The 24110-nt window shown below is 45.6% G+C and overlaps 4 protein-coding genes across 4 annotated transcripts; 1 reads left to right on the forward strand and 3 right to left on the reverse strand.

The window, feature by feature from the left end:
- The first annotated feature begins 798 nt into the window (after nt 1–798).
- Nucleotides 799–6340, forward strand: LOC120642143 (MLO-like protein 14). The gene is made up of 15 exons (XM_039918556.1): nt 799–1676; nt 2463–2520; nt 2615–2862; nt 2979–3095; nt 3411–3471; nt 3826–3920; nt 4045–4119; nt 4341–4426; nt 4548–4597; nt 4679–4719; nt 4811–4975; nt 5060–5095; nt 5199–5266; nt 5389–5449; nt 5620–6340. The coding sequence occupies exons 1-15, from the start codon at nt 1521–1523 to the stop codon at nt 6127–6129; spliced, it is 1827 nt and encodes a 608-aa protein (XP_039774490.1). The 5' UTR covers nt 799–1520; the 3' UTR covers nt 6130–6340.
- Nucleotides 6341–6627: 287 nt separating this feature from the next.
- LOC120642142 (choline transporter protein 1-like) lies at nt 6628–11443 on the reverse strand. The gene is made up of 10 exons (XM_039918555.1): nt 11098–11443; nt 9774–10132; nt 9499–9644; nt 8989–9172; nt 8793–8866; nt 8603–8716; nt 8158–8514; nt 7767–8027; nt 7201–7428; nt 6628–7083 (listed from the first exon to the last, which is right to left on the reverse strand). Exons 1-10 carry the CDS (start codon nt 11307–11309, stop codon nt 6886–6888), a joined length of 2133 nt encoding a protein of 710 aa, XP_039774489.1. The 5' UTR covers nt 11310–11443; the 3' UTR covers nt 6628–6885.
- A 6378-nt stretch (nt 11444–17821) lies between these two features.
- LOC120642144 (acyl-CoA-binding domain-containing protein 4-like) lies at nt 17822–20579 on the reverse strand. The gene is made up of 6 exons (XM_039918558.1): nt 20013–20579; nt 19456–19561; nt 19259–19362; nt 19042–19133; nt 18851–18948; nt 17822–18377 (listed from the first exon to the last, which is right to left on the reverse strand). The coding sequence occupies exons 1-6, from the start codon at nt 20459–20461 to the stop codon at nt 18210–18212; spliced, it is 1017 nt and encodes a 338-aa protein (XP_039774492.1). The 5' UTR covers nt 20462–20579; the 3' UTR covers nt 17822–18209.
- A 936-nt stretch (nt 20580–21515) lies between these two features.
- Nucleotides 21516–23844, reverse strand: LOC120642146 (glucan endo-1,3-beta-glucosidase-like). Its single transcript, XM_039918560.1, has 4 exons — nt 23402–23844; nt 22309–23291; nt 21931–22216; nt 21516–21738 (listed from the first exon to the last, which is right to left on the reverse strand). The coding sequence occupies exons 1-4, from the start codon at nt 23469–23471 to the stop codon at nt 21713–21715; spliced, it is 1365 nt and encodes a 454-aa protein (XP_039774494.1). The 5' UTR covers nt 23472–23844; the 3' UTR covers nt 21516–21712.
- Nucleotides 23845–24110: the final 266 nt, after the last annotated feature.

Raw genomic sequence — 24110 nt, forward strand, 5'->3', positions numbered from 1 at the left:
ATACAAGAGATGAAATGCCATAAAAATACACAAGGGATAAGATAAGTGGTGGAAAGCTTTAGAAGTTCTGATCCACAATTTTTTTTTTTTTTGAGATTCAGAATCAACTATTGCATCAGTACTAGTAGGTCTCATGTAGCATGTCCACCAACTGAATTGGGGTGATGCCAGAGTTGCGGTTGCGGACCACATCAAATCCCGGCCAAATTGCAGGATCACACGAACAACGAGGTGATTTGTGGTGGGGGACGGGATGCAGCTCGCTGCAGGATCAAGGCAAGAGTGAGCGAGCGAGGCTGATTAATGCGAGAGGCATCAGCCACCCCCATCCATGCCTGCCCCCATCCAACGGCCGCACCGTACGCTCCACTTGACGCATTCCACGTACTACGCGCCGCGCACATGCAGACGATGAGCCGAAGCTGACAGAGAGGGCCCACACCACCTGGGACCCACCTGTCAGTCCAAGGAATGTCAGCCCCTATCTAGCTAGCTCATGTGCAGCGGATGCGCCCGGGCCCACCACCTCGTGCCCGTGTCAGATCGCTGTACTTGCAGAGCAGTCAGGGCGAGCGGAGGGAGCCACCCTCGAAACTTCTTGCTGCGCGGCCGCGCCATTTGTTTAAGCAAAGTCATGGGGTACTGGAGGGCGAAATCAAATATAAATCCCAATTCTGCATAGCTACAGCTAGTGGTTTGTCGTTCCGAGATCCAATTTTTGGCTGGCAATTTGTCCTAATCTCCCGTGATCTTCATTCTTCCGCTCTGCAACCTCCCCGCTGCCACTGTAATGCAGGCAGGTGCAACAGATTACCAGTACTGTCCTACGTCCTTCTCCTAGCTGCTTGCCTTGATCTTGGAGGCCGCCGCAAGCTCCCAAAAGGAAGCTTCCATTTTTTTGCTCTTCCTTCCTGCCCCGTCCCCAACTTGTTTCTTGCTCCTCCCTCTTCCATTTATCGATCTCTTCTGAAACTGCTGCCCCTGGTTCACTACTCCATGCCATTGCTTCCAGTAGCGAAGCGAGTACTGTGAGTACGTGGTTGGAGTTGTGGAGGATTCAGGAGAGGTCCGCGACCAGGTTTTGCCTGCACCGCATCGTCCTCTCCCCGCAACCTCCAAAAGCCAGGCACTAATTATAGCATCATACAAGACTCATCCAACGCAAGGAAGGAGATACGAACCTTTGTACTACTCCTTGCTGCTCCAAGATCCCCATTTTCTTTCCCATTTCCAGCGTTTCCTCCCTGGCCAGTGTCAATGGCGATGTGATGGAGCTGTTTTCCACGAGGCCAAGAAACTCCTCCGCCTTTCCACAGCTTCTTGCCGGTCTGTCTCTTGATCCTTCAGCTGAGCTTGGCCTACGCCGCCTCCACTCTCCCATGGCACCACTGGTTGCAATGTGATGCGGAGGGGCGGTTGTTCCTGAGGAGGAGTAGGAGGAGGGCGCTCAGGGAGAAGAAGAGCGAGCGCCCGGCTCCTTTGGGAGGCGCTGGTTCTGCGCCTGCTGGATAGAATCGAGGATGGCGGGCGGCGAGGGGGCCGCCGCGGCCGCGGTCACCGGCGAGGGAGAGATGCGGTCGCTGGCGCTCACGCCGACGTGGTCGGTCGCCACCGTGCTCACTATCCTCGTCGCGGGCTCGCTCATAATCGAGCGCTCCATCCACCGACTCAGCAATGTAAGTGCTAATTCCTACACACACAGAAAGATGCTTAGTACTTTTGTGTTATCCATGCTCTGCTCTTTTATTTGCACTTCTTGAATTTGGTAAAGGGAACATATCTAGTGCAAATCAAGGATCTCGCGCAAACCCGTGCAAACTTACTAAACAAAGTTTCAAAAAATTCTGAAAAAATCATGAATGTGCTTCTCAGATTACATCATCTATATATAAAATTTCATGGTCAAATTCGTCTTACTCTAGAAGTTACAAAAAAGACAAATTTGAGATGCATTTGAACCATTATTGTTGTCAGAAAATTTGTCTTTTTTGTAACTTCTAGAGTAAGACGAATTTGACCATGAAATTTTATATATATATGAGGTAAGCTGAGAAGCACATTCATGATTTTTTTCAGAATTTTTTGAAACTTTGTTTAATAGGTTTGCACGGGTTTACACGAAGTCCTTGGTTTGCACTAGATACGTTGCCTTTGGTAAAATAGTTAGTTTTCGATTCAAGAGTTGCACTGTCATAAGTTGTGATAAGGTACTCCTATTTGGACCAATTACCCTTTTTTTCCCAGGAGCTTTTGAGCAAAACATGGGTGGCAACATCTGTTGGTAGCTATTCTTTCCAAAACAAAATTCTTTTTCCATCAGCAGTTCAGCTAAACAGCCGAGGGCTCTGCTGAAAACTTAATCTGATGTTCCTTTCTCATTTACTTCATTAGGCGTGGCATTATCAGCATCATCAGTTTTCCTTTCCCCCTTACTAACTCAAGATAATCTCGTACTTTTTCAGTGGTTGAAGAAGACCCACCGGAATCCACTTTACAAAGCAATGGAGAAGATGAAAGAAGGTATCCACGCGTTCTTTGTTGTATTTTTCTACTAGCTTATTTTATTGGGTTTGTTGCAAAGCGTGAACTAACATTATGCTACCTTTTGCTATAGAAATGATGTTGCTTGGTTTCATATCTCTGCTTCTGGCTGCTACATCAAGAATTATCTCAGGAATCTGCATCGATTCCAAGTATTACAGCAGCAGATTCTCTCCCTGCACCAAAGAAGAGGTCGAGGAATCTATAAATGCAGAGCACACCGTTTCTCACGCACGCAAGCATCTAATTGAGGTCATTCTGCACCATTCGCTTAGAAGAAATCTAAAAGTTGGTTACCATAACCATCAAAGCTGCCCTGAGGTGTGTAATTGTTTTAATTTCCAAAGTGCCTTGAAGAATTTGAGCATATCCAATATTTACTAGAATTTACATTACTTTTGCCTCTTCCTTTTTTACAAAGATCATTTGATGTGCAGGGACGCGAGTCTTTTGTTTCGCATGAAGGTCTGGAGCAGCTGCACCGGTTTATATTTGTGATGGCTGTAACTCATGTGACATATAGCTGTTTGACAATGTTACTAGCAATACTCAAGGTGCTTACTCTATTATACTTCTATATTAAGCACAAACTAATCCTTTCTATCGAAATACATTCAACTGTACATACTTACTTGGAGAATTGACAATGATGAAGCTTGTGTGTTCTTATCTACCAAACAGTGTGTCAGTCGTGATTACAAGTTGCAGGACCCATGAAGAAACACTAAGCATTTTGAATATGCTAGACAGACATCTGATAATATATACATATGAACAGACATAACACTTATTCATGCATTTTGTTAGTTCTTACAAATATTATAATTGGCATTAATATCATCCCAATCCTAATCTTTGCATGCTGGTAGATCCACAAGTGGAGAAAATGGGAGGATGAAGCATTCAGGGATAACCACGAATCATTTTCTCGTAAGTGTACCCTTTTTTGACCCTTTAAGAAATTATAGGATTCAGATCAGAAATTCATTTGATTTAATGATGTGAAATAGATGCAAAGCATACATCATTTCTTGAATCATTATTGTTGCTTTAGCAGTTCATCTTAATGAATCTTGCAGGCTTTTTATACTGCAATAATTTTAATCCTGCCTTCCTAAGAAGTGCTTTTACAACCCTAATAAGAGGCCTCTGATTCAACAAAGCTTCTCTTCACTTACCTTTGTAGTTGGGGAATTTTCCTGTGTCATTGGTGAACTGTATATATTTAACTATATTCTAGCCAAACTGCATCTAACTATTCCTCTTCTTATTTGCATCTGACAGAGATCGCATATGAGTCAGCGACTAGAAGGCAACCAGCACTCACCAAATCCTATTCGTTCCGCTCGTGGAGCCAAAATAGTGTGGTCATGTGGCTTGTAAGTTGAGGCCAATAGTTTCTATAGCTCATTTGAGGCATAAAATTCTATTTCCATGCAAATATTACTATTGCGATTTCATCGTTGCAACCGCACTTACGACTTCGATTATGTTACCATGCAGGTTTGCTTTATCGCACAATTTGGTCAGTCTGTTGTTCGAGCAGACTACCTTATCCTCCGCAAGGGTTTCATAATGGTATATATATACCATTTGTTTCTTCTTCCACCCTAAGTAGAATTCTTATTTGATTGCCTTCAGTATGTTTATTCACATAAATGGAGCTGGGCCTTACCCGATACCCTTTATATTGGTTTATTGACTATTTCTATTTATAACCAAGACACGCTATAGGTCTATTGATATGCTATTAAGACCCTTGTAGTCTTTTTTGAGTTTTTGACTCACTGATATTGCAGACACACAAACTTCCACAAACGTACGACTTCCACACTTACATGATACGCTCAATGGAAGAGGAGTTTGAGAGGATTGTCGGAGTGAGGTTGGTGTAATTGTAAGCCCTGATTAGTGTCAGCGAGCTTGGCTGCGTATGGACCTTTACTATGTTTTATTTTTTTTAGCACTGGAGATATATGATCAGCTAACCTACTCCTTTTATGCAGTGGAGTGCTGTGGGGTTTCGTTGTTGCTTTTATGCTATTCAATGTTGATGGTAACTTTAATCCATTTTCATTCTATTGAGATATTCTTGCTTCCTCACTGTCCAGAATCATATATGGTGATTTTATTTTAGGATCCAACCTGTACTTTTGGATAGCAATTCTTCCTGTAACTGTAAGTTGTAGCCTGCTTCTGGAACATCCTACGACCTAGGTATTTCCTCATCAACATTTTTGGCCTCAACTGTAATGCGAATGTTGTGCAGCTTGTTCTACTAGTAGGTGCAAAGCTGCAGCATGTCATTGCAACTCTGACAGCAGAGGGTGCCAAGATGACTACCTACGGGCCAAGGATACAGCCAAGGGATGATCTCTTCTGGTTCAAGAAACCAGAGTTTCTCCTTTGGTTAATACATTTCGTTCTCTTTCAGGTTCATATATATATACCACTAGAATTTGGAAACAGTTAAGAGATGAGCTAAGCTTACTCATGCTTCAATTTGATAATTGTGCAGAATGCTTTTGAGTTGGCTTCTTTCTTCTGGTTCTGGGTATCACTTCTGTTCATCTTAAGTTCAAAAATGAATTATGTGATCATGGTAAAGACTTCTGTTCATTAAAATATTTATAACATATCTGTTGGTTTTGCTGCAGTGGCAATTCGGTTATGATTCATGCTTTATCAAAAACCACCTTTTGGTATATTGCCGACTTATACTGGGGTATGCATTTCAGAACACCACTTAGTATCTAGTCCTATGAAGCATCAATTTGGTTAACACATTTCATTATTTCTCTTCATATATGTATATGTATGATAAACCATGCCAATAAAAAATTTCAGGTTTGCCGGACAGTTCTTGTGCAGTTACAGCACATTGCCTGTTTATGCGCTGGTGACTCAGGTAACACATTTATATGCCAAAATTAAGCTTCAGACTATATGAACTTTCTGATGAACACATGACGATGACTTAGCAAATCAGCGAGAATCAACAATCTTGTTAAAGTTCAGATGTCATTTTCAGCAAAGAAGATTGCATTTACTAACGACAATGCTTGTACGACAACACAGATGGGGTCCAAATACAAGGCAGCCTTGATCCCGCGGAGGATCAGAGAAACCATCCACGGGTGGGGAAAGGCCACGAGGAAGAAGCGGCGTCGTCGGCGCAGCACCTGGGACGACTCGACGGTCCGCACGGAGACGAGCACCGTGTGCTCCCTCACTGACGACGACGAGGATGACTTGGACGACCACCACGGGCCGTTCGAGGAGACCCCGAGAGCCGCCAGGCCGCCGCCGTTCCTGAAGATCGAGCTGCAGCCGCAGCACGGCAGCGGGCGCAGCCCCAGGCCCGGCACGCCGTGCTTCCACGCCGTGGCCATGCCGGGCAGCAGCTCGACCCACGGCGGCGGCAGCGGGCACCCAATGCTCCTCGGGCAATCGTCCTCGGCCTCGGCGCCGTCGTCCCCGTCGCACCGCGGCGGCAACGTGACGAGGTCGGCGTCCATGCCCGGGTTTGCCTCGCTGAGGACGGGCACGGGCACGCCGACGCGCATGAGCCATGATGAGTCCACGTGATCGATGCGTACATGATAAACACGCAGATGACAGTACTAGTGCTCTAGGACACGGTTGTTGTGGGGTTGCAAGATCGCACGTACAGATGACAGTACATGATAAACACTAGACTTTGTGGTAGGATTCTGATGATATACACGTCTGAATGGAACTGAACATTGTCTGAAAACTCCAAACAGATGACTGAGAAATCTACTGAGACTCCGCTGGATCCTTGGCATGCCGTGTTGCCTGCCGCTCTGCTTGATCATAAATCAACAGTCTACCTTCTTGATCGACTTCATTGTTTTCTGGTCATTGTTGTGCATTCGCATTAATACAGTCAATACAGTTTCACGAGCATTTTCATCAATTTGAGAAAAGGTTGACCCTAGAGTATTACCCCGGCACTGCTCTACTGCTCACTTGGCTTGGAAACTGTCTCACTCCACCCACAGGACGAAATGAAATAATTCAGACTTGTGATGCCAGAGAGGACAAATAGATGAACTCACATACTGATCACAGATTTCAAACCTCCTTCACTAACAGCTAATACTGTATCAGCAATGGTAGGTACATATATTAGATAAGGTTCCTACAGTTGCCAATTAGGCCACGACAACTTGTCAGGCTCAGACTTGTAGAAGAAAGCAGAGTGCAAAACGGCGAACCTCTCCCCACAAGCCAAGAGAACTGGAAAATAAATCATTACATTAGGCTGCTACCAAGTTTCCATTTTTAAGGTCTAGTACCAAGGACAAACCCTAGAGGAAATCATGGTCCTTGATCCAAAGTTAGTCTTTGCAGATCACTCTGTTCATCCAGAGTTTCCATCAGAAGAGGGGGCGCGTACTGCGCATTCCCTTGGTGCTCTTCAGCGTCCTGGCAGAAGGAGAGGATTATGGTGTCGATTGACATCTCAACCACTGCAAAGAAGAGCTTGGCAACTATGTAACCAAGGGCCCATGTTACCTGCAGTATCAGTGTATCATCAGAATGCAGTTAGCTTCAGATTTTAGCAATGGAAATGAAATCGGACAGTCCGAGAAGCGAGAACTTGAATCAACAAAATAAGGTTGAAATTCTCACCAGTACAGGGATCAGTGGAGATGATATCTTGTTGTGCGCAGATTTGTACTTGTGAGTGTCCAACATCAGAAAGGCAAAAAGTGCACAAAAAAGGCTCACACACAGTTTTCCTAGGAAGAGGATCACATCTCCTATGACATTGACTTTTCCAATACGCAGTATATTCTTCATTATCAATCCAGTTGCGAGAACAGAAGCTTTGTGGAAACCCTTCCCAGTAATGGCAATCTGCAGCAGAAAATGAAATGCACAAGCTTTGTCAGTCTTATACAAGAATAATTCAACATGTGCAGCATATGCTTTCACATACAATACAAGCATTGGTGCTGTGAAGTCAAAACTTATAGATGATACAGCATTGGCATAATGGGTTTGAACAACTGCATTGAAACAAATTTTGAGCTATAAATCAAGCACATCTATGGGCAATTTGCATTAAGAGCTTTTAGTCTGTGAAGGGACTGAACTGAACAAGCCCCACAAAGTTAGCAAAATGATAAGTTGATAGCCGAATTCGGGAGGGGGGGGGGGGGCTATTGCAATCCACAAGAAAGCTCTATACTCACCATTATGTAGGCATTCCGATTTACTGACTTGAGGGTCCAGTCTATGCAGCCTAGGCAGCATTCAGAAGACGAAGATGTCGCTTTCCCAAAGCAGCTTTCCCGAGCAGAACCAACAAACTTCAACTTGCGACGAAGACATTCTAGTATAAAACGGACCCACTCAACAACTGATACAACAAGTGAACCCAGAGCAACAGATCCAAGGCTGTAGCGCATCAGCCGCTTCAGTGAAGAGACTACAGTGAGAAATGGTATATCATGCTGCATCGAAGTCGCTTGAATGGTCAGTAAGGGAGAATACACCAACTAAGACGGAGAAAAGAAAACCCTGAATGCAGAGAAGTTTTTATGCGAGCCAATCCAGCTAAACTATGGACTTCAAAACACTTACCGATATTTCACCACGCGCCCAGTAGTAAGAAGCAACTGATCCCGCGATCACAGTTGAAGAGCATGCGAGAAAGAATTGAGTCGCCCAGTAGCAGCCAAATAAGTGGAATAGAATGGCAATGCTAATATGAGGGGTGTAATGGATGCTATAACCACAACAGTTGTCACAATTTACTTTGCCCAACTTCAGATCATATGAACAGCAATCAATATTGCAATCGTTGCGTATGACTTGACCTGAGCTGAAGAGGTGGAGAGTTGCAGCAAACCAGAACATATAAAATATAGCAAGGATAAAGAATGGCACAAGCGGAAAAACTATGAGTGCCTGAACTTCACCAATGACCTTTGCAGCAACCTGAAACCATGTATCATGGTTAGTGTTTAAGAGATATTAGCTAGTACCGCATTCACAACAGAGGTGGCATTCACAGCTATTGACTTACCTTTAACACAGGCGTTGCTATCAGTATACGGCGGACAATAGCTATTGAGGACAGGAAAGCAATGATCATCACTGCTGTCATGAAAATTGTAACAGTATGAAGGTGGCTTATTTCCTGGAAAGAACAGGACTATCAGGTTTCAAGGAGAATATTTAACTTGTAATAGATTTATTCGAATGGATTTACTTACCCGCCCACTTATGTGAACATATGGATCGCTTTCACCAATGACAACAGTTAAAGGGTCATTGCCTATCCAGCCAGCTGAATGTGTGTGCAGCCAGTTAGAAGTAGTGATCCATAAATCAGACATGTGCAATGTGAAATATGAAACTTCCTTTGTGCAAAGGTACCTACTAACTAGGAACTGGAATAATGAATTGTACCTTTAATGTAGCAAAACATTGTTACAGATATAACAAGGCCATTGAAGAGGACTACTGTTACCCAAGTCATGGCAGCAACGAAATAACGAATCATAAGCAACCAGATCACTGACAAGAAAACAGGGAGGATTCCACCACAAACAATAAATACGGGCCACGATTTCCCAATGTCTGCAATGTATCTCTGCAGTCAGAAGATAAAAGAATTAAAGACAGTAATATGCTATATACATTAGGTTGCAACAGGAATTTCTTTAAATACAACAAACTAACTATCAATTGTTAGCAGGTCCATCCTAAAGATGGTCCCAAGTACCAATTACTTTTTGCAATAATCATTGATGACTTGGTCTCATAATAATCTTTCTTTCAAGGAAGAACATTATGTGCATAGTTTAACGAAAATTCAGGATAAAGCAATGCCACTTACTTCCATTACGATTCAGGAAATTTTTGTGAACATAAAATAGACTAGGGCACCAACAAAATGATGCCAGGAAGTCTACAAACCTTTAATACAGCAGACCTTGAATCGATGGCCTTGTGGACTGTTTTATCAATGAGAATATTTTCATCAATGCTGACACCACCCATCTGCTGCCAGTGCTTCAAAGAGACATTGGATGCCCGTGCAATAAATTGGCAGCTCCAATAGACTGAAGGATAAGAAGAATTTGAATGACTTATTATCTCAAATTTTGAGTTTATTGAATGATAACCCAAGCCACACTGATTAGTCGTTGTGTTCAAAAGGCAGCACAAAATGACAGCAGAATAAATATTACCATTTACAGTTGGAAATATGACTGGGTAGCATGGACCTTGGAGCTGAAGTGAGCTATTTCTCATGTCTGGTGTGAGAAACTCAAAATAGTCGTAGTCCCTATTGATCCAATCATCAACAGAGAGACGAATATCCCCTTCTGGGTAATCACAAATAAAGTTCAATCCATCTACTGCTGGATTTGGGCACTCCATCAGGCAGATTGCTTTGGCATCAGCCAGGTTAACCTTGCTGTTCTTGAGTCCACTTTGGTAGACCTGGTTCGGATTCATCCAATATCTAACATCCAGCTCGTGCAAATTTGGGTCACCGTGCTTGTCGCCACAAATGTTCCCTTTGTAGTCCAGTTCATAAGTCAGCCTGCGTAATTAAAGCACAAGATGTCATCTTTGCTCAACCGATGCAGATGCAGAGCATAATAATATTGATCAATCCTTGTTAGGGCAGTCAACCAAACTCATTTGATAGGGCATGGAGCTGCTTTCAGCTAAATATGACCAAGTCTTAGCTAATGTAGTGGGAGCTCCAGCAACCAAACAGATATCAGCAAGAGTTGGCTCCACAGATAAAGACGACCAGTACAAAATATAGTTTCTGCATCTGCACCTAAAATATCAAAATAGGATGGCGGTAGTCAAATGGTAGCAATCTGAAGGATGCACGTACACTCATAAATCAACAGACCTGATTTTTTTTTTACCCTGAAAAGTGTATTTATGAGGAGGGAGGATTCGCTTTCGTCTACTTTTAGCCTATAAGAGCACAATCCTTTTAAACTGTTCTGCTAGGGTTTCGGTAGGGAATGCAATTCCGAGGACCACCAGACAGCTCTTTTATAAGCACTACATACAGGCTCACTTTTTTTTTTACTCTTCAAAGCTAAAGATGCGTCATTCTTTACCCAACCGGTTGGAATACTGCAGCAAAACAAGATTCGCTACGCATTGGCATATCGTATTCCATTAGCAAGCAAGATCCGTTTGGTAAAATCATGAGCAAGCCAACCTCTTTCCGAAAATTAAAAAAGAATCATCAGCAGTCATTAACAGAAGCTCGCTTGTTGTGCTCCCATGGAGTAACAAAAAAAAATAGTAAGTAACTAACTTTTTCTTCTTGCAGTCATTTTCGTCCAAAAAAAATATTTCCTTGTGGAGACCGAAATTTTCGTTTAATCCCACCGAAATTGGTCCTGACGCACTTGAAAAAAGCAGGCATCTGACACATCGGGCGGCCTAACCCAGCAAAGGAAGGCGGAATGAAGAAGCTAGAAGAGCGGGCGAGAAGAGATCCTGAGAGGAATGAAGAGGGAGGAGGCGAATCGGTACCTGAGTGGGTTGCCCTGGTTGAATCCGAAGCTGGAGTTGACGATCATGGCAACCCAGAAGGCAGCAAAGATGACGAGGAAGGCGATGTCGCGGCACCTGCGGTTGTGGCGTATAATGCCGGCGCCGGGGCCGCCGCCGCCTCCCAGCTCGTCGTCCCCGCCGGCGGCCGCCGAAGGGTACCGGCCGATGATCGCGCCGAGGGGCCCTCCCATTCCGCCGCCTCCCGTTGTCGCTCTCCTCGCTTGCTCGCTGCTGGCTCCTCGGTTGCTCGATTGGATTTGGATTGGGCGCTGTGGATTTGGCGTGAGCGAGTGTGGGGAGCGGAGGCCGAGAGCAGCAGCTGCCGCCTCAGCAGGGAAGTGGTGTGAAGAGAGAGAGATTTTGGCTCTTTCCTGCTTGCCCTTGTGAAAAGTGAAGAGAGAGAGAGGTGGCCACTTTTTGGTCTGCTTCTGCTCTCTGTCAGGACTCCTGACTGCCGCTGAGAGAGGAAAATGTACTGTACAGCGTTCACATGCTCAGCACCCACTTTTTCAAGGACGGTGTAACTTTTCGCGATGAATCTAACGACGATAATTAATTGATGATTTGCTACAGTGATGCTACAGTAATCATCCTCTAATCACGCGATCAAAGACCTCATTAAATTCGTCTCGCGATTTACACGGAGAGTTGTGGAGATGGTTTTATAATTAGACTTTATTTAATACTCGTAATAGTGGTCAAAGTAGGGTGAAAATTTTTTGACCCTGCAACCAAACACGGCCGCAGTCGTTTTTACTTGAGCTAAGCCATGCTTTGTATCATGGCAACTTTGACGGGATCGGACAAAGTGTGCCTGAGATCCTGAGCCCACCACGCAGGTACGCACAGCTTGAGCTAGCTGCTCCATGTGAGGCCGACAGGGCAGGACCAGCGCTGGCAGCGTCCTTCTCATTTCCTCTATTTTTTTTCTTTCTTTTGGGCGGACTTCCACCATCTTCAATTTGTCAAGAAATTGCTTTTTTTTAGCAAAATTTGTCAAGAAATTGCTGCCTTCTCTATCACATGAAGCACTTGGTTTGATTGGGGGAAATAGTCAGGCCCAACAGCCCACGCATTAGCCCAACAACACAAAGCGCCGACGGGCCTAGCCTTGCACTTGCTGCAGGCCACACCCAAAGAAAGAAAGAAAAATGGGGCCACATCCATGGCCGTTTTTTTATTTTTATATTTTTTATTTCCGTTTTTTACAAAAATATATTTTCGATTTGGAAATTTACAGAAATATACCCCGGCCGCCCCGCTGCCGAGCGGCCGGGACCTGGGCGCCCGGTTGCCGGGCGGCAGGGACTTGAACGCAAAAAAAAGAAGAAAAAATTGCAGACAGGTCCTTGGGGCCGGTCGCCCGGCAGCGGGGCGGCCGGCCCCCCTGGCCACCCGGCAGCTGGGCGGCCGGCTCTACCACCCCTATATAAAGGTTGGCTGGTCCCCCCACCCCTCATTTGCATCACTACAATTCCAGAAACAAAGAAAAAAGAGAGAGGGAGGGAGAGAGGCGAAGCCCTGCCGGATTTTCGAGCCGGCGACTGCAGGTAACCAAAATTCTTCTAGCTTTACAAATAGCATGATTGTGTGTCCAGATATGTCGAGTAATTATTTTTGTTGTAATTATTTTTGTTGAAACAGTAGATTAGCAATCAATTTAATATCATGATTCTGTGTCCAGATATGTCGAGCAAGTTTCGTTTTCAAGTTCATTATGGTGACGGATATATTTCTCATGATGCGTATGGAGTAGATCTATCAGCTTTTGAACGAAGAGAGTGCGGAATAGATAAACCCTTAGAGAGGAGTTTTGGTTCCATACGCAAATGGTTTCACGAGATATTCAATGTGAATCCAAAGACTCATTTCCTAACCGTTCAGACTATGACAAATTGGGGAACTGAAGGGGATTTCTGGGAGTTGATGCTTATAGCAAACACCGAAGAATGGCGGACTTACATGCAAGCAGCTCTTGACCGCGGGTGGCCTCTTGCAATACTAATTCAGATTCACCAGAAAGCAGGCCATTTCGGTGAAGGATCAACAAGTACATCATCTCATATGAACCAAGCAGTAAAACAAGAAAATGAAGATCAGAACATGCATGTCACAGAACTTGAGCCGCAAGGTATAGCTGATCAGGTAGGAGAAAAAAAAGATCAGAACGTGCATGCCATTCAACCTGAGCTGCAAGGTTTAGCTGATGAGGGTGAGCGGATACCTGAAATTGTGGAAACTGTACAAAATGAAGACCAAGAGGCTCGAATGATGGAAGAATGTGGGGACTCATCAGACGATGAGGACTACCCGTTGCTATGTGAATGGAGAGGCAAGGGTTTTGGAAATCCAGTGATACAGGATATTAGGAGTAATGAGTACGAATACAGAGAGAATGAGGTCGTGCAGGGGGCAAAATATCCTAGCATTGAAGCTGTGAAAGATACTGTGAAGCTTTGGGCTATATCGTTGAGGAAGAAATTCAGAGTTGTCAAGTCTAGCAGCAAAGAATATGAGGTGAAGTGTGTCAATGACGATTGTACATGGCGATTGTACATGGCGAGTACATGCCTACAAGGGCAAGTACAAGACACACTGGGAGTGTTCAATTGTTACATCACATACATGTAGATTAACTGTTGCCCAAACTCACCGTAACATCACATCCACTTTTGTTGCTAAGAAGATATATGGGGTGATTCTGGACAAAATTGATTATAAGCCAAAATTGATAATGAGGGACATCGACGACCGTTTTCAATACAAAATCAGCTATGCAAAGGCTTGGCGGGCAAAACAAAAGGTGTTTGAGATGAGATTTGGCACATATGAGGCATCATATGATAACTTGCCTCACATGCTGTCAATAATTGTGCAGAGAAATCCTGGAAGCGCGGCTGATACCTACATTGTACCGAGTTTAGATGGGAGACCTGGGTTTCTGCTTCGTGCTTTCTTCTGCCTTGGTGCATGTGTGAGGGCATTCATGTATTATCTTCTTGTTCTATGTATTGACGCCACATTCTTGACAGAAAGATATAAGGGGACAATACTGACAGCAATTGGAGTTGATTGCAACAAGCAGGTGGTTCCCATCGCCTTTGCTTTTGTTGAGAATGAGAACACAGAGAGCTGGTACTGGTTCCTTGAACGTGTGAAGATTCACGTTGTTGCTGGAAGGCCTGATGTTTGCCTCATCAGTGACAGACATGCTGGTCTTCTAGCAGCAATAAGGCAACTACATGAAGGAAGTCGAGGACAGCCTCCTCTATGGCCAGATGTTGTGAGTAGGTGGTGCATAAGGCATATGGGTGCAAATTTTTTTGAGCGCTTCAAGAATAAGGAACTTATGAATTTGTTCAAGAGATTGTGCACTCAGAATCAGCAGCGGAAGTTTGATGCATTGTGGCAGATACTAGATAACATGTGCGCCGAGCTGCTAAAGGAACAGACCTCAACCTCCAGCAGGAGACGTTCCGGCGGCGGACCTTTCACACAGTGGATTAAGGATGCACCTAAGGAGAAGTGGTCAATTCTATACGGCACTGGTGGTCGTCGATATGGTATCGAGACAACCAACCACGCAGAGTGTTACAATATGGTAATGCGTCGTGTTCGTGGATTTCCTCTTGTTGGCATAGTTGAATTCATCATATACGGATGCACAAGATATTTCAGAGAGCGGTACCAGGCAACTATTGTCTTACTTGATGATCCAGGTGTGACTTTTTGTAATAGGGTCACTAACTACATGAAAGAAAAGATTGAAAAGGCTCAATATCACAGAGTGGTCTCTATGGGCACAAAGGATCAAAGGTTTGAGGTTTCGTGCAAGGACAGGACAGGGCAGGGTGTCCGCAGACAAAGGGTCGTTCAGGATTGCTTGATAACGCCAGAAGGCAAGGTTTTTTGCAGATGCAAGAAGCCACAACTTCTTCACTTCCCATGCTCCCATGTCATTGCGGCATGTTCAGAATCTGGGTTGGATCCTGGGGTTTTTGTTTCACAATATTACAGAAAAGAAACCGCTGTGCACAATTGGGGCCATGAGATATATGGTATAGGCAGTCTGGGATCATTCACTACACCAAATATCTCTCCAATGTACATTTCCAATCCAGATGCTAGGAGAGGGGTAGGTCGACGGCATACACTTCGTATCCGTAACGGAATGGATGAGTCTGAGGCAGGAAAGAAGAAAAAAAGATGCAACCTGTGTGGAGCAGATGGTCACACTTACAAGAAGTGCCCTAAAATGCAAGAAGATAATGCTGGTGCTGAAGTTGGACCTTCTGGAAATCCCACCTATGGATTGCCTCCGGAGTTTGGAGCCCGTCGCGTCTAGATTTCGTTATGTGTGCATATGTATTTGAACTAGATGTATGGATATGTATTCCGACCTGTATGTGATAATTACATTTCATTATGTATGGATATGTATTTGCACCAGATTGTAGCATGTAATATTACGAAGGTATTGTTGTGTTTGAATTGTTCTGTGTTTTGCTTGATTTGAATTGTTCTGTGTTTTGCTTTATTTGAATTGTTATGTGTTTTGTTTTATTTGAGTTGTTCTGTACTTTTCAACTCTCCTTGACGAATTATGAAAAGAAAAATCAAAGACTCCGCTTTTACAAGATGAGAAGTGTTCATGCATTTAATAGAGTTTCCACTGTACGCTCCCTGATTATATATATATGATGGTTGGAAGAACAATCCAAGAACACAGAAGAGAATGGTAACTCAAAATTCATATCTCACTGGAAAAATTGGAAATTGTCCTGAAAATAGAAGGGTAGTTACGAATCATAAATTTTCGGTTTGCAATACAGTTTTGTAAACAATACTACGATTACAAAGTAGAGGCCTAAGGCGTTCGTACTACTAGATACTTGAACAATGAAAACCATGGCATGTGCAACACGATAACCTCGTGTTGTGAGTAAACCAAACATGCCTTAGGAAATTTAAAATGCCGGGATTACATGGTGGTACTTTACTGAGTGCACCGGGGATATTTTCCCTTCCTAATAGCTTCAGACCCTGCTTCCTTAGCACAGCGGGCCCTCTCTCGCTTCCTCTCCCTGTCAGCTTCACGTTCCTCTGCTTTCTGACGTTCCACTTCTGCAATCCTCTTCTGAATGTCTTCCTGGTTTTTCTTGCACTTCTCCTCCATCTGTTCTTCATGCAGCATTCGTTGCCACCTTTGTGCAGCCCACCTTGCTTGACGCTCCACGTGGTCCTTATCCTGCTGAGAGTGATCGGTGTCTAACCACTGCACGAAATCACATAGAGGCGGTGGAGTCTTTCCCCAAATCATGTTAGAAGTCATTACTAGATCAGAAAGTGACAAACTCTGATAGTGTTTTGTAGTACCTTTGCTCGGTTCTTGCCGTAATGCTTGGGCGGGTCGTACTCGTAATTCTCGCACATGAAGAATCTCTTGCCAAAGTCGTCCCCCAAAACCCTTGATTTCATTAGTTTGCACAAGGATCCTCAAAAACACATAGGCACCTGGACTCCTTGGGGGACTGTTTCCGTCACCTTATTCCATGGAATTTACGTGGATCCTGAGGATGCCATGGTGTTGAGCCTGGCAATCACAAGTGAGCAATCAGATTGCTAATATACTATATCAACACTAATCAGTATCAGTAACTACACCTAAATGTACCACTAATCACTCCTAATAATAATTAATTTGATTGCTAAACTATTTTCTAACATTTTCTAAAAATGTTTCTAACATTTTCTATAATTTTCTACAATTTTCTAACATTTTCTACAATTTTCTAATATTATCTTACATTTTTTTATTTTCTAATACTTCTCTAACAATTTTTTAGTATTTTCTAATACTAAATCTAACACTAAATGTACTATATCAACGCTAATCACTATAAGTAACTGCATCTAAATGTACCACTAATCACTCCTAACAATAATTGAACTGATTGCTAATCTACTGTTTCAAAAAAAATTACAACATAATCTACTTATAAAATGTAGAAAATTTTAGTTACCTAAAGTCGCCGCCTTGAAAATCCGACAGGGCTTCGCCGCTTTGCCTCTCCCTCACCCCTCCTCTCCCTCCCTCCCTCTCTCTTCTTTTTTTCTGGATTTTTAGTAAGCCAAATGGGGGTGACGGGGCAAACACGGCTGGGGGGCCGGCCGCCCAGCTGCCGGGCGGCTAGGGGGGCCGGCCGCCCCGCTGCCGGGCGACCGGCCTCAGGGACCTGTCTGTAATTTTTTTCTTCTTTTTTTTTGCATTCAAGTCCTGGCCGCCCGGCAGCGGGCGGCCGGGGTATATTTCTGTAAATTTCCAAATCGAAAATATATTTTTGTAAAAAACGGAAATAAAAAATATAAAAATAAAAAAACCGCCACATCCATGTGCCGTCGTCGTCCAGCGACCCCTCCGGCCCGGATTACTACAATGTCCAATAGCTGAGTAATGGGCTGTGGGCGTCCATGTGATGAGCTTTAGGATTTGATTTTTTTTTCTTTTGTTCTTACTTAGTATAGTACCACTTTAGACGAGCCATAAATTGTTTATGTCGTGTTTCTTCTTGCTTTAAATGCACTTAGTCTGACTGACGTTCAGAATTATACAATGTCAGATTTGTGCTCTATCATGTTCAGTGCAGTACATTGTCTCATTTGTGCTCGTCAACCCAATACAAAAGTAAGCATACATTGCATGTAAGCGCCAAAAACACATGTATCATTGGAATTTCTTTCACTAACAGACCACTGGTGTTCAGCACAAATCCATCAGTACAATTCTTCTGTGTAAAGCAATACATGTATCATCCAGTATTTGATACTGCATTAACTTTAGTTTTAACAACCGAATTGATGAGGTCGACAAAACAACTCATCTGATTTCCCAAGCTTCATAGAGGACACCACGTAGACTATCTAGTCCACAACTCGTCTGATTTTCCCAAGCTTTATACAGGATAGAAGATACACCAGATGTCCCACAAAAAAACACGCAACCAAGTGTTCTAGGAGCTTAGGTTACAGCTAATATAGGGCAGCGTGTTTCTTGGCAGGAGACGTCAACGTATCCAGTTCACTCGGTGTTGTCAGTTTGCCTGGTTCATAAACGACCAGCTTGAAGGGCACAAGTCACGTGCAGTGTTCCCATCCTCGTCCTTGATCTCAAGATCAGCGTGATGCTTGACGAGCAATTCTGCAATGTCTTCTCTTTCACAAACAACAGCATAGTGAAGTGCCGTTTGTCCTTCATTATCCTGAACAAAGCACAAAAGGTTTGTTAAGTTCAGTTCATTAGGCGCATACACCAAAATGACTCAAAAGAGGCTTGTGCCTCAACTTTGCAGCTTTACGATGCACGACAGGCTAAACTACTGACGGCAATCAAGGGTTAAAGTGAACATAGCCAACAGGTTTTCTATTTACTGTAGTTTAGTAAGTAAATAAAATCAATCAATTTCATTCAACTATAAAACCAATGGTGAAGACAGACCCTGGGCTCCCAAGGCTGCAGCACGGACCCAAAAATCAGTGCGCAGATACTAAAAAATGAAGGGGGGAACAAGATTATGACAGGATTAGGACTGTTTTAGCCATGTTAGCCCTGGCCTTTGCCAATCTCTGGGTCCACCTCTGTACATGACTAGCTCCTATTGCTCCACCCTTACTCATCAAATCAATCAGCGATGAATTAAAGAATGCAATAAGTATACAAATAATTCCAATATACCTTAGCATTCAGATCTGCATTTGCTTTTGCAAGAACTTCAACAGCACTTAGATGGCCACGGTCAACAGCCCAGTGCAATGGAGTTCTACCTTCAGTATCTAAAATCATCATAATAACAAACCATGTTTGCGTGAGCTATGGTCATAAAGAGAACAGAAGCATCAGATTGTTCATAGTTTACAAACACAAACCTCTCGCGTTGACATCCACACCAGCAGTCAGATGCTTCAGTATGTCATCAGTTGCTCCTTCCCTCGCGGAAACATGGATGTCACCGAGTTCTCTGCATATACAGGTAGTATAAAAGAAGGAGCATGTCATTTTACTTCATATGACTTGTCGCATCCACAAAGGTAGAATTAACAATAAACTGCTGCAGAAGACATACATGAGGTAAATAACACTTACGCTTCGTTTCCTTCGTCTTCCTCATACATCAAACTGCTAAACACAGGTCCCATGGGCCCCTTCGAACCTGATGCATAAGCCATGCTATCTTCGTCTTTCCTTTTCTAAAATCATGTCACGAATAAGACAACACTGTCATGAGGATTACCGTACAGATTGCGGCAAGAGTGTGGATGATAAGGACATATATAATTTACCGTGCTCGATCCGGCAGCCCAGTTAGGGAATAGCTCATCAACTATTGTGATGTACTCCTGCATAGCTTCTTCTGTAGGCATAGCACCCAGCTTGTGCCAAGCATTCCTGGCATATTGAGATCACAAATGGATACATGTTAAACTGAACTGACTATTCAAAATCAACAACCACTGGTAAACATGAGTTGAGGTAATAGCTAATAATCCGAAACATAATGCACAAAGGAACGTCTTCATATACTGATATATTTGAGAACTGCAGAGGTATGCAGCATGATGATCATGACGACACACCTCTGGACACAAATCACAACAGAGCAAGGGTACTCAATCTAAGTAAATTTTGCTAATAAGCGCATAAATAAGCTTGATCCATAACAATTACGGCTACTGAATTATGCAGAGATAGAAGTTTCATTTTACGTTTGCTTCCTATCCAGCATGTCAATGAATCCCCAACTAAATCTAAAGCTGAACAAGTGAACAGAGAGACAAATATACAGGGAATCCGAAGAGGAATTCAGCAAGGGGAGACAGGGGATGAGATTGGAATCTACCACTTGGCACGGGCCTTGAGCTTGAGCGCGGACGGCTGCGGCGCGGTGCAGGGCCCCTCGGTGGCGATCTTGTAGAGCCCGTAGAGCCGCAGCTGAGCCTCCTCGGGGACGCTGGTGCCTGACGCAGCGGAGGCCGCGACGAAGGCTGAGGCGGCGCTGAAGTCCTCGTCGAGCTCGGTGCTCTCCACGCCCTCCCAGTCGCTGTCGCTGCCGCCGTCGCTGGAGACGTGGCCTCCGTGGGAGGGCTTCGGGGGCTCCTCGGGCCCCGGGGTGTCCGGGCGCGCCGTGGAGCGGGAGGCGGCGGCGGTGGGGGAGGCCGGAGGAGAGCGCGTGATGCGGAGGTTGTCCTCCTTGAAGGCGATGACGGTGGAGATGAGCTTGGCGACGAGGAAGGCGAAGAGGAGGCCGATGGCGGCCGCCTGGCCCAGCTCCTGCCAGTCCCCGGCCATGGTCGGCGCCGGCGAGGTGGTGACCTAGATGCGGCGGGGCGGGGCGGTGCGATGACTTGGAGTTGGAATTGTGGGGTGTGGGGGAGACTGGTGGGAAACTCCGAAACGGCGGACGGGGTGGGTGGGGCCCGAGGAACAAGGACGAGCAAGTAAAAGAGGAAACCAGCAAGGTCCAAAACGTTAAATGGCTCGTACCCGGGACGTAACGTGTGGTGTGGTGTGCCGTGTCGTGTGCAGTGCAGGCACTCCCGAAAATCTCAAGAAATACACAAAGGAAACAAATTTTACCATCAAAACATGTTGAAATATGTTTACAGCCATTTGAGAATTTTCTCGAACATTCCTTTCAAAAGCATTTCTCAAACATGGCATTTGTTGCGCGACCCTCCCGGCCCAACGTGTACTACAACTTGACTTGATGGTGACTTTATAGTGAGCTAATGACCTCAATCCAACTTGTAGCCTCTTGGAGATGCACGCAGGAGTATGGAGTGCGTACATGTATTCGTACATACTTTGCATTCTGTTTGTGTACTTATGTTTGGTAAAAGGAGATATTATCATGACACAACAGATATGGCATTAAGAACGTATGTATATAGGTCAACAAAGAACACTCCCAGCGACCAAGCTCAACTCCAAATCGATAACATTCACTTCGGTCGATCGATCCAAGAGCTGTTCAGCGAGAAGGAAAACGATGCGAAAGAATAGCAGCTAGCCCAAGTGCTCGTAGCACCGGGACTTTGACTTCACTTACCTTTTTCTATATTAATCGAGGCGGTTTTGTTAGGGTGCCTGTTTCGGTTAATGTATTAACCAAGGCGGCTGCGAGGTCGGCAGCCCTACCATCGTTAACGGAGGTGGACTGCTAGCCTGCCCGCCTCCGAGGTGCTTTCAAAGCGCCTCGTAAAATTCCTTTTTGTAGTAGTGTTCTAGCCCATCATATCTACGTCAGTTTGTTTTTTTCTCTTTTTTTCCTTTTATTATCCAATGGATTAACTCCTCTGTCATTTACTAGCGAAATGGGCCCACAATTGATTGTGTCCTCGGGTTATACATCAAAAGAAATACGAAGCGGTTTCATTCGATTTGTTGTGGATTGGATGATGGAAAAACCAGCAAGCACCAAGAAGTTGCGCATGGCTTCCAGAGCATATATTGTGACTACTTTATACTAAACTTTTGTGCATGTGAATACTAACATTGAACACAAAAACACAAGATATCTTCTTATGTGACGGATCCTCTTCACATGAATTTGCATCCTCCATAACCTGCCATGAAAGATTTCGATCACGTGTTAAATCAAAGACATAATAATTTCACAAAGATAATTATGTGCCATTCACTTCAGAGCTGGAGATGACACGGACATGATTTTTTTTTTGAGCATGCATCAACAGACATGAATAGATATGCCACTCATCTAACAATAATCTTAAAAGAGGGTCAAAATATAATCTTACTGGGGTCAGCAGAAGTAAGAACGGCGGTCTGGCCAAAGTCGCAGTCAAACACGTGCTGGCCATTGGACTGGAAATAGAGGTTCATAGCGTACGCCGCGTGGCCCTGCAGTGTGTCCGGCTCGTAGCAGACGCCGCCCGGCCGGATCGCCGCGCAGTCGACGCCCTCTTGCCCGCACGCGAAGTCGATGTTCTCCTGCAACATCATCTCGTCCGCGCCCGGCTTGGGCACGCACCATTGCCGCCGGCCAGCCGCCGGTGTCACTTTCGTGCTCACCGGCACCACGGTCTGCATGTGTATATGAGCAATAATTATTGTTAATTAGAACTGCTGAAGAACGAATCATATATAATTAATCTAGTGATCGATGATACTCCTACCTCCGGAGCAGTAAAGATGCCGGCGTCGTAGACCGGCGTCATGTCGCCGCGGAAGAGGCCGAAGTTCCTCTCGGACACAGGGCCGGGCTTGAGGTTCTCGTCGAAGAGGGAGAAGATGGAGACCTCGAAGGTGCGGTTGGGCATGAGCGGGGTGCCGACGCCGGACCCGAGGTGCCGGATGGCGTTCTTGTTGTAGTCCCGGGCGAGGTCCGCGCCCACGCCCACCTCCCAGTCCTCCCCGGCCGACGGCCACCCGGTCTCCGACACGGCGATGTCCACGTCGCCGAAGCCCAGGCGCCTGATCGCCGAGTGCACGGCGTCCAGCTGCGCGTCGAGCATGTTGGTGTACACGAGGCCGGAGCCCTGGTCCACGACGCCGGCGTTCACCCGGAACAGCGCGAAATCCAGCGTGTCGCCGGTGAGCCCGTAGAACGGGTACGCGTTCACCAGGAAGGGCGCGCCCGTGGCGCGGAGGAACCGGAGGAGCGGCTTCACGATGGCCGCGTCGTAGCCGTCGCGGAACCGGGCGGCGGACGGCTGCTCCGTGGTGGTCAGGACCCCGAGCGAGTGCGTGGTGGAGACCTTGATCCGGGCGTGCAGGGACGCGGCCGCCAGCGCCGTGTGCAGGTTCTGCATGGCCGGCGCGAGGGCCAGCAGCAGCGTCCGGTTGGCCTCGGTGGTCACCTCGTTGCCGACGAGGAGCCGCGAGATGTTGGTGGCGCGCGCGTAGGGCGCCACGTTCTCGCGCACCCACCGCCGGGCGAAGGCGAGGCTGACGAGGCGCGGGACCACGCCGTTGGGCACCGTCACGTCCACGGCGAGGCCGGTGCCGGCCAAGGCCTGCAACAGCATCGGGTCGGCGTCCAGGAGCCTGACGCGGTCGACGAGGGTTTCGCGGGCCAGGAACCGCGCCACGTCGGCTGGCGGCGGGAGGGTCGTCCCCCGCCTGCCGTAGGTGACGCCGATGCCGCCGCCGTCGGCGCCTGCATGCCGATGCGCACAAGAACAATTACAAATTGTCAATACGAGCCCGCGCCATGCGTGATGCCGGAACTCGACAAGCAGCAAGAGGATAGCTAGTAACATGATTTACCTTGGATAGCAGAAAACGCGAGCAGCACTGGGAGGAGGATCTGGACCAAGACGACGGTGGGGAGCGCCATCGTAGTGGCTATAGAGCTGCGTTGAGTTAGTTACTACTTAATTACTAGCACCAGTAGAGTGATACTTGTTCACTTCTCATCAGGTGCCGAGAGAATGGCTTGCAGCTTGCAATTTTTAAAGAGGGAGGGAGACAGGGAGTTGGGCTTCGTCAGAGGAACGACGCCACGGCCACCCATATCAGGCCACAGGCCATTGCGTGATGCCGGAGCAATATGACTGTTCCCTTGCAGCTTCACTCTGACATGGATGCCTTTCTTTGGCTCTGGGTTACAGCCTCGTGCTCGACCATGCCATGAACTTGGTTCTTTTCTTGACCCTCTTACGTTCTCGCTTGCCAGCTTTGTGCCTTTCTTCGCAGTGACTTCTGGGACATACTGGTGACCCTTAAAGATTCACCAACTGTTGGCATTCTTGAGTATATATATATAAAGAACTTTTGCTATTGATGCAAATGTATAGTATTCACACAGCACACACATTGTTTGCATATGTAACTCTCCAGCAACCAGTTCAGAAGATCAAATTGTTCGTCCTGAGTTTGAATGGCGAGCTGTTGGCAGCAGCTGGCATTGCATATGTAGCATGCCAAAGCCGCACACAGTTTGACTGGTGCAGCTCTAGAAACCAGTTCAAGCGAA

Source organism: Panicum virgatum, chromosome 7K (assembly GCF_016808335.1).
Source record: "Panicum virgatum strain AP13 chromosome 7K, P.virgatum_v5, whole genome shotgun sequence".
NCBI lineage: Eukaryota > Viridiplantae > Streptophyta > Magnoliopsida > Poales > Poaceae > Panicum > Panicum virgatum.